The sequence below is a fragment of the Gossypium raimondii genome, chromosome 3 (assembly GCF_025698545.1).
Source record: "Gossypium raimondii isolate GPD5lz chromosome 3, ASM2569854v1, whole genome shotgun sequence".
Lineage (NCBI taxonomy): Eukaryota > Viridiplantae > Streptophyta > Magnoliopsida > Malvales > Malvaceae > Gossypium > Gossypium raimondii.
Window position 1 is genome coordinate 60,896,919 of NC_068567.1, and position 11,013 is coordinate 60,907,931.

General features: G+C 31.6%; 2 protein-coding genes across 2 annotated transcripts; both read left to right on the plus strand.

Moving 5' to 3' along the window:
* The first annotated feature begins 492 nt into the window (after positions 1-492).
* LOC105796229 (putative leucine-rich repeat receptor-like serine/threonine-protein kinase At2g14440) lies at positions 493-5,532 on the plus strand. The gene is made up of 8 exons (XM_012625802.2): positions 493-571; positions 685-1,228; positions 2,076-2,542; positions 2,643-2,778; positions 3,758-3,829; positions 4,271-4,339; positions 4,837-4,908; positions 5,457-5,532. The coding sequence occupies exons 1-8, from the start codon at positions 493-495 to the stop codon at positions 5,530-5,532; spliced, it is 1,515 nt and encodes a 504-aa protein (XP_012481256.2).
* A 4,385-nt stretch (positions 5,533-9,917) lies between these two features.
* LOC105796230 (uncharacterized) lies at positions 9,918-10,728 on the plus strand. The gene has a single exon (XM_052627807.1). The coding sequence runs from the start codon at positions 9,983-9,985 to the stop codon at positions 10,352-10,354; it is 372 nt and encodes a 123-aa protein (XP_052483767.1). The 5' UTR covers positions 9,918-9,982; the 3' UTR covers positions 10,355-10,728.
* Positions 10,729-11,013: the final 285 nt, after the last annotated feature.

Sequence of the window (11,013 nt, forward strand, 5' to 3'; positions counted from 1 at the left end):
AATAAAAAACATATAAAGCTTAAACAACACGAGTCTAAATCGACACGTGAATTTTTTTTATCATTAAGGAAATCACTTAATTGTGATTTGTGATCTTAATTTATATAATGGATAATGCAATATATAATGTCTAAATTTATCAAAATAGTTAACCCCAATACCATAATAAAAACACATTTGACTAATATTTTTAAAGTAGAAACACCATATTAAATATTTTATTAAAGTATATGTACCAAATGTGAAATTACCCCAATATAAATCATACTACCTAGGACTCATTGGTAAACATATTTAAAGGTAAGCAGTGAGTAGTAGACCAGGTCAAGCAAGTTCTCATGGATTCTGCAAATTGGATTTCTATAATCATGCATAGCCATTAGTCCTTCATTTCTCATCCTCTTCTTCCTTAAATTTCATTTCAAAATTTACCCAAAATTTCCCTTCCTCTCTCCCCCCATCCCCAGCAAAATAATCCAAATTATCGGCAATATGTATGTCTCTATCTTCCTCCCATGGCTGCTTACCATTCCTTTCTTGGTCCATTCATCCCCTGATCAGCAACCTAAAGGTATATTACATATGTATAACCCCATTTCACTAATACCCCATCGCATGTTTCTCTGCAAAGTTACATGATTTTATATATATATATATATATATGTGTGTGTGTGTGTGTTGCAGGTTTGTTGATAAATTGTGGCTCCGACGTTAAACAAACGGTAAAGGAAACCGGCCTGACGTATATTCCCGACGACGGTTTTACATTTTCCGGCAACAAAACATCTCTTGACGCCAAAAATTTGCTTCCCATATTAAGCACGCTCCGATACTTTCCCGACAAGGTAGCAAGGAAATACTGCTACACGTTCCAAGCCATTAAAGGGTCGAAATATCTAGTGAGAACCATCTACTATTACGGTGGTTTTGATGGTGGGAAAGAGCCGCCGGTGTTTGATCAGATCGTCGGAGGGACGAAATGGAGTGTCGTTAATACGACGGAGGATTACGCTAATGGACTTTCTTCGTATTATGAGATCATCCTTGTTGCTCACATTAAGACCCTTAGCGTTTGCATCGCGAGAAATAACCAAACAGTTTCTAGCCCTTTTATATCCGCCATTGAAGTGATTTCTCTCGATGATTCGATGTATAATTCCACCGATTTAGGTGCTTATGCGCTTGTTACGGTGGCGAGAAGTAGCTTTGGGAATGAAGATACCATCAGGTAAGGGAAAACTACATAACGCCATTAATGGATTATATAAAGTTGGTTAAAATATGCAATTAGTCCTTGTACTCTTTGTTAATTTAAAATTTAGTCCCTATAATTTTTAGATTTCAAAAGTCAAGTCCAACTGTTAACACTATTAAAATTATTTTGTTAAATTCAGGTTCATTACAACGTCATTTTTTTAGTTACATTGCTATCAAGTGAGTATTTTTTTTATTTCAAAATGTCACACCAACAAATTTAATTTCAGTGTTAATAATTGGACCTGAAGTTTGAAATATGAAAAATGAAAGAGCTAAATTCTTAAAAATAAAAGTATAATGCCTAAGTTTCAAAATTGTGAAGAGTACAAAGACCTACTGCATATTTTAACCTATTAAGCTTGAAAAAGGGAAATTGTTGTTTATGGTAAATGTGCAATCTTTGGTCTGATTTGGAATTTCATCTCACGACTTTATAAAAATTGATAAGTTAGTCCCTCTATTTTAGTTCATTTTGGAATATTTCTCATACTTTATCAGAACTGAGAAGTTAGTCAATTAGGCAGAGAAGAAATCAAGAATTTTTGTGTTGGTGAGATAAAGATAAATTTATAAAATTTCGAGGGGGCAAAACTGAAACATTTATGTTGGAAAAGCTTAAACTAAATTATTAATTTTTGAAAGGGTCAAAAATGAAAATTTCTCATTTAACTAAGGAATTAGTAAAAACCAACTATTTATATGTTATAAATTAAAGTAGGAGGACCAAAATTTGACAAATTGAAGTACATAACTAACATTTTCAATTTTCGTAAAGTAGAGCGATGGAAATTTATAATTAGGTCGCACTTCTTTTGAAGCTTTCCTGAAGATCCATATTATCGATTGTGGCAACCATTCAAGGATGACAGTACTGATGTTGTTTCGAGTCAATCGAGCATAACCACTTCGGAGTTTTGGAACAAGCCGCCGGCCAAAGCATTTGCGACGGCAATAACGATGAGCACCACGAAGAAACTCGATGTCCAGTGGCCACCAGGGTTGCTTCCAAGCACCAGATACCACGTTTCATTATATTTTCGTGACGATAGAAACTCAAAGACAAATACATGGAGAGTCTTTAGCATTTTGGTAAATGGAAAAACTTTCTATAGTAATCTCAATGTCACAACCGATGGTGTGACTGTGTATGCACCAAATTGGCCTCTATCAGGGAAAACACTAATCAGCTTGATCCCTGATACTAAAAGTTCCATTGCACCTTTGATCAATGCCGGTGAAATCTATCAACTTATGCCCCTCGGTGGAAGGACACTACCACAAGACGGTACAGTATTTTCCGATCACTAGTTTCGGCATTCGTCATAATGGTTATAATCCATTTTTACTTGGTTTTTAACAATATGTTGCTCTCTGATGTTTCCTAGTGATGGCAATGGAAGAACTTGCAAGAGGCTTTGACAACCCACCACTTGATTGGAGTGGTGATCCATGTCTCCCCCGAGAGAACTCGTGGACCGGAGTTTCGTGTTCCCAAGAAAAAATGCCTCGAATTATCGCTCTGTAAGTATCATTTATAGCAAGCACTTGCTTTTAGTGTCATAGAGGTATTCACGTGTCGGATCAAATTGAGTTTGAACCAAATTTATGTATAGTTTTAGTAAATTTCACGTTTGTTAAAGCTCGACCCAAAATTTGGATCCAAATTTTATCAAAATCTGTTCACATTTGTAAATAACTAACCAAGGATTAACAACTTAACATTTTTTTTTAGATTTACATTATAGTATTATGAGCTAATTGCACCAAACATCCCCAAACTATAATTCTTATTTTAAATTGGCCCTCAAGATTAAAAACATTCTTGTTACATCCTTAAACTATGAATATTATATCAACAATGTCATTTCGTTACCAAACATATCGTTAATTTAACTGTTAGGTGAGATGCTAGATCTTATGTGATATAATTTAAAATGAAATTTAAAAAATAAATATGGTAAAAATCTTGGTTTTGAGGTTTTCAAAACTTTTCAAAAACTACCATTCTCTCTCACTCTTTTAGTTTTTAATTTTAAAAGTTATGCGTTTTAAAACTTTTATTTTAAATTAAGTCACACAAGATTTTACATGTCATTTAATGGTTAAATTAATAGTTTCAATAATTGAATGACTTGATTGAAATAATATCGATAGTTTAGAGATGTAATTAAAACTTTTGAAGTTTGGGGACAAATTTAGAATGCGGGTCATAATACCTGTATAACCTTGATATTTATTTTTTATTTTTAAATATATGCTTTTTGTTTTTCTATAATTGAGTTTGTGTCACTTAATTCGTGATACCAACTCATTGAGAAGCTTTATTGTTTACGAGGCAAGTAATTAATTTAATTTTTTTGTTCAAATCTATTTTTCGGATCTATTATTTTTTATATAAATCCTTTCGTACATTAAGTAAAATTTCGAGCTCGAATGGATAACTCAACCCTTTAACATATTTACTTCCAAAAAAATAACACATATTTGGTTACATTTGAAGGCAACTTACCAACCTTGGGCTAACTGGAATTCTAGCTCCAACAGTAAACAATTTAACTGCACTCCATCACCTGTAAGTAAAAACTAGCACTAGTCTCTTCACTTCCATTGCTTGCAAGTTCTAGTGTTAATTGCTATTAATTGGATGGTTAAAATATGTTATTAATTTTTGTAATTTTAAAAAATATATAAAATTTAGTCTTTAATTTTAAAATTTAGGGTTCAATTGTTAATACTGTTTTTTTGTTAAATTCAGGTTAATTACAATATCATATTTTTTTAATTACATAGCTACCAAGTGAGTATTTTTTTAATTTTAATATGCCACATCAAAAAATTTAACAAAAAAAATATTAACAGGGTTAACAATTAAATCTAAATTTTAAAATCTAAAAAATAGGTAAACTAAATTCTTGAAATAAAAGTACGGAGATTGAATTCTAAATTTTCAAAAAAATACAAAAATTTATGTCATATTTTAACCTAATTGGAAACCATGTTGTTGTTGTTGTAGTTGGTTAGGGGATAATCAAATATCAGGTTCCATCCCAGAGATGAACTCAGTGGATCAGCTTGAAACTTTGTAAGTGATCCTCTTAAAACTCAGTGGAAGGGTGTTTTAAGAAAAGGCTAAAATCCAATATTGGTCCTTAAATTATATTGTTTTTCCCGCTTAGGTACTTAAAGTTTTTTTGGGGGAAATTTTGTTACTTATATTATCAGTTTTATCTCATTTTATCTCAAAACATGATACCATCCAATAAAAACATGACATATGTAGCGAATTTATATTGCACACACTACATTTTTGGGTAAAATGAGATAAAATTGGTAGTTTAGGTAATAGTTTTGACGAAAAAAGTTAAGTATCCAAATGGAAAAAAATATAATTTGAGTTAATTAAAATAATTAACAGTTTTAACTATTTGGACTAACTAATGATATTATAAAAGTAAGGAGATTATATTATGCTAAACTATAGGGACTAAATCTTAAACTTATACATAATAAAAAGACCAAAACTGGAATTTAACCACTTATTGTGTTTTAGCATTAATCTGGTTTTTGTCCTTTGAAAAGGCATTTGGAGAGTAACAATTTTACAGGGCCAATCCCCAAATCATTAGCCACACTTCAGTACCTTCGTGAGATGTAAGTGTAAAGCCGATGGGAGCAAAAATACAAATTGCACCAATCATAAATCGCCCAAACTTCAAATTGGTCTTTAAATTCAAAACATTATTATCAAGTATCAATATTGTATCAATTAGGCACTTTCGTCGGCATAACAGTCAATTTAGACATTAAATGTCAATTTGAATTTGACATATAGTATACTTTGAACATGTAGGTCAATTATCCACTAACATGTTGAAAAAGAGAAACAACATCAATAAACTTTAAGAAAGTTACTCTCTTTTAACACACTAGATCTAAGCATTAGCCTTAGGTACATACGTATTTACGATCTGATTCATGTGTTTTAAACATACTCTACGTCAAATTTGAGTTTGACTTTTAATGCACAAACTAATAGATAGGCTGACTGAAGGACTTGGCTGATTCAATACTGATACTTTCAGGATTCAATTAAAATGTTTTGAAATTTACGGACCAATTTAAAATCCAAAACATAATTTGAAGGGGACGGATGGAATTAACCCTATATATCAACCTAATGGTTTTCTGCATATTGACAGATTCCTTCAGCATAACAAACTTGATGGTCCAATCCCTCAAGAACTACAAGGGAGAAAGGGCTTACATATTCTGTAAGAAAAAAATTCATCATTCCAAAGCTTACATTAAGTGTTTTTTTTTTGTTTTAATTGTAAATTGGTCCTTAAATTTTGTTTGTTTTGATTAAAAGTGGTCCCTAAACTATCAATTTATCCCATTTTACCCAAAAAGTGTATGGCATTCAACTGAGACAATTGACTGCTTAAGAACCACTTTTGGCTAAAAAAAAACTTTAAGGACCAATATGGGAATCAGATGTACTTTAGGAGTCAATTTACAAAAAAAGCCTTGGTTATGGTTCTTTTTCAGGGTCTCTCCTGAAAATCATCTATCAGCATAAATGCTAATGAAGAAAGATATAAGAAAGACAACAACAGAAAATTTCAGCACCAAATGAACAATGGACATTGGCAAGTTTTGGCCTTTAGAAAGTATGCATTCAAGCAGTAAACACCCTGGCTATCAGACCAACATACGGGATTCTTTTTGTTTGTGTCTTCGATCTCAGCTTAATATCTCGATTTTGTTCAAATGAAGGGTTAATATAAATTTTGGCCCGGAACTTAACAATTAGGTTTACATTGGTGCATTTCCTTTTTTTGTCCATTTTAATATCTAAACTTGAAAATTAGGTTCATTTTGATCCCTAAACTTGGATTCTTTTACATTTTCCAAGTTTAGAATTAAAATGGATCTAATTGTCAAGTTTAAGTCCCAAAGTGGACAAAAAAGACATAAATACCAAAATGAACCTAATTACAAAGTGTAGGGCCAAAAATTACATTAACCCTTAAAATGAAAACCGAAACTGTAAATACACAAATCCTATATATTAGATTACATAATATTTAGAAGAGTGAGATTAATTATATTAGCTCAAAGGATGAAACATGTTTGATTCCCATCCTATAAATATGGCATTCATCTTTTTGTTTCCTTTTAAGGGATAATACCATCAAATACCCCGAACTATCACTTAAATTTTAAAACATTCTAATTGAATTCTTAAAATTTTAATATTATATCAATCAAGTCCTTCAATCAGTCTAGTTGTCGATTTATACGTTAAATTTCAGTTCTAATTTGATGTTAACAATTAGATTGAGATTTTTTTAATCTAAAAACTAAGACTTTTTAAATACAAAACTATATATCAAATTTCACTCAACTTCAATAACTTGATTTAACCTTATTTTCCTATAACATATATAATAAATGCTTTCCATATTCCTTTCCAAGGAAAATTGTTATCTTTCCACATCAATGAGCATTTTCCTTGTATCTGATCAGGGCGAAGTCAGGAAATTTTTGTTTCGGGGGTCAGGATTAAATTATATATTTTTACAATAGTAAAAATATAATTTTACCATTTTAATAGCCTATATAATTGTTTCGGGGGTCAGAATCAATTTTTTTTATCATTTTTGGGGGCCAAAGTACAATTTTACCATTATTATACTAAGGGGACCAGGGCCCCTGCCAACCCTTGGATCCGCCCCTGTATATAATGAAGTTTTCTAACATTTTATAATTCAAAAACACAAATCAAGAAAAGGGTTTCCAAACTGTCCTATATAGCAAACATAAAAATAGCATTTTTTTTTCATTTGTTGGATTTAAGAGGTCAATTCATTCATGAAAAGCTTTTAAAATGTTGATATAATCTTCTATCGAGATTTTATCACTCAACCCTAAAGAGAACTCAAATGTTTGAGGTTATCCAATAAAGTGAAACTATTCCATCAAAATAGACCTTCCATAACACAAAATCATCTAATTTTTAAAATATCGTCCACCCAAAGACAATAAACCCGATCTAAACAACATTTAAGACAAAAAAAATTTGCTAGTTTTTTTTTTAACTAAAATCAAACCAACAAAGTTAGGGTCCTTTTGGATGGGCGGTGTGTTTACCTGTGTTTAGTGTGAAAACAACAATTGTGGTGAGATTAGATACTGTAGCGATAGTATAGTGTGAGACAAAAAGAAAGCTAAATGCTCACACTAAAGATAAACGTCTATCCAAAGAGATAATTAATGTTTAATTTTGTTATAAATAAAATACAAAGAGAGACTTTAATCTAGTTTACATTCAAAGCACCTAAATAAGAATTAAGAAAGTAGAGTTTTTTTTTTTCCTTCTTTTTTGAGATCCAACATTGTAAATTGAGCCTTGTTTTGAACACCAAAAATATATAAGATAGATTCTTTGTATAGATTAATATTAAACAAAAGACAAGTTTGCAACCAAAATGGGAGACCAAAGTGGGACAAAGACTGCCCAATTAGACCAACATTTTCTCCATTTAACCATGAAAGTTGGCACCTTTGGCACATTGTCTTTACCCTTTATATAATCCATAGCTTTTTAGGTCTCAAAGTACCCAAATTCAACACTTGTCAAATTCCCATTTGGGGATTCATGTAAATAAAAAAAGAAATTGGGAAAATTTTATACAAAGGTCCTTGTATTTTATGTTTTTGTTGGTTTTAGCCCTATACTATAATGATCATTTCCAATCTCTATACTTATCAATTAATTCTAGTAAATAATTTGACGTGACTTGGGGTGGGTTTGGATGGGTGGTGGGTGCGGTGCGGTGTGTTTAGCTTACTTTTTATCTCACGCTACAGTACCGTTACAGTATCTAATCTCACTACCACCGCTATTTTTACATTAACCGCAGGTAAACGCACCGCCCATCCAAACCCACCTTGAATTTAATGTATGATAACATAACATATACACATTAATAAATTTTGTATAGATGGAAAATTTTTTGTGTGTGTCAAGGTACATACCATGTCACTACATGTTAAAAAAAAATCTCATTATTTGATGGAATTACCTTAAAAAAGGTTGGCTTTAGTACCAAAATATAAAAATATTCATTTCAAAAACTAGAGAAATTAGAAAGATCAAATTATAGTAAAGAGATTAAATTCGTAAAAAAAAATTAAATTATAGTAAAGGGATTCAATTCGTGAAAAATGCATAGTATGGAATTAATATAAAGAAAGTTAACCTCATGAGTATCGAAAATACACAGCTTGAGAGCTAGCGACACTAGAAATGATCAAATTATAGTAAATGGATTAAACTAGTTAAAATGCGAATTAATAGAAAGAAAGAAAGCCTCATGAGTATTGAAAATACACATTTTCGGGAACGACAAACACTAGAAATGATCAAATTATAGTAACATAACTAAATTCATAAAAGAACATATAATAAAAGGACCTCTTATATAATTTGACCAAAAGAATGAACCATGTGAAAGTTCACTAGGCAAAGGAGAAAAAACAAATTGATAGTCAAAATAGATTAAGTAAAATAATGTTTTAATTAATTAATTAATTAGTGTTTAGATAAACTTTAATTTCTACTTGATCACCTTTTTAACAGCTAAGGTCCACATGGAGCTTTACAAAGTGTTGAAAAGACTTGAACCTATGCATGGTTGGAAATGGCAATAACAAAACATAATAATCTTAAAATATAAGAACCCTAACATGGGATTTTGGGGGGTAAATTGATAATGGATGTAATAATTGTCTCAAATATATGTATGTAAAGTTGTGCTACTTATAAAGTAATCTCCATTACACCTTTTTATGAACTTGGATTAATCATGTATTATTATTATTATTATTATTATATTTCAACAATAATTGATCCATTACATTAAAGATAAAGAAAAGTAGTTATTTAACTCACAAGTTTTTTTTGAATCTCGTGTGTTGGTCCGATGGTTAAGATGTTCACCATCTCAGGTGTAGCCTGAGTTCGAGTTACGCTAATCGCGTTATTGTTAAGACTTTATTCTCCTCTTATAATTCACCAAAAAATAAACTTAGATGATTTTTCTAACCCCAATCATCAACTCACTAACACTAACAAGTTAAACATATATTTTATGAAATTAGTGCATATATATTGTAACACATCAAATTTCAAAAATAACAAAACTTAATGAATTCAATAGTTATTATTTGGTTAGGGCTAAACTTTTCAAATTCTAAAAGTACAGTGACCGGAAATGACCAAATTAAAGTACAAGTACTAAATCCACAACTTACGCAAAGTATAGGGTCTAATAGCAGAATTTGGCGATTTAATTAATAATCATTGGAACCTAGTCACATGAGTTGGCCAATACACTCAAAAACCAATGAGCAACACTACTATACTATAGACTAGCTAGGTCTCTCTCTCTCTCTCTCTCTCTCTCTCTATATATATATATATATTGTATTTGCCAGCTTATTAGTTGCATAGTTTAGCCATTGTTGAACAAATACAAAAGTTAAAAAAGAAAAGAGGGTTTAAAATTAATTAACCCCACCACATTATTATTATTATAAATCTCACATTAGATGACAAATCTAAGTAACATGAGAGTGTCCAAGATGTCATATATATAAACCCTAAACATCTCCATGTGGATTCTAACAACTGTTAAGCATTGTTCATTGGTGTTCTACAATGGACCCTAGGATTTCATTCTCTAATGATTTTGCGGATGTAGGGATCAAGTATGAGAACAACTATTACAGGGAAGCTCCGGTATCGTCGTCGGAGTTCGAATTCTCCGTTAAAAACTACGCTATGATACCGGCGGACGAGATCTTCTTCAAGGGTGTGTTGTTGCCTTTGAAAGGTGATAATGAACATGGAAGGAAGTTGACTTTACGAGATACGCTGCTCGTGGATGACGGTGATAATGGCGGCGGTTCGTTCCGGCGGAAGGGTTCGGGGTGGTGGAAAGAGAGGTTGGGGTTGAAAAAGGCTAATGTGGTGAGTAAAAAGAGGGAGAGAAATGAAGGTATCCATGGTGAACATATTATTAGCAAATGAAGCAAAAGAAGATTAAGTGAGACTAGATAGGGTGTTTTGCAATAATTATGTGTGTTTTAATGATATGTTTTGGTTGTAGGGAAGGGAAGTGCCATTGAAGCCTTAGAGAGATGATGTAATTTGGGGTGTCAAAGCTAACTATGTATAGGGGTGGAATACAAGGAGAACAAATCCTTTGCAATTCAATGGTTTTTTTTTAAAGGTTTTGGAGTGTTTCTCCCTGTCCTGTACTGTAGTATTTTTGTCTTTCATTTTGATTATGTATAAATTTGTCTGCATTTTTAGGGTTCTTCACTTACAATCCATGTAATTCTATTTGTCTTGTTTCTATATTTTTCAATTTTCAATTTTCAGATTTTTGTTTTCTTCTTCAATTTAGCTCATCTAATCTGGGTGTTGGGCTTTTTCTGTTAAAAAGAAGCCAACAAATGGAAACTAGGATGGTAACGAGGTGAGCCGGTTTTTTTGCTACTCTTTCTCAACTTAATTTTCACTTATACATGCTATCAAACTTATTATTTAGTCATCCTCTTCGTCTCCATTCCAAATTTTACAAAATGTTATATAAAAACCCCAAATCCACCAATCCCAACCCCATCAAATCGGCTTCTTTTTTCTTCAAGTTGGGGTCAGATTGAGAATAAAACCCTCCACCCAAA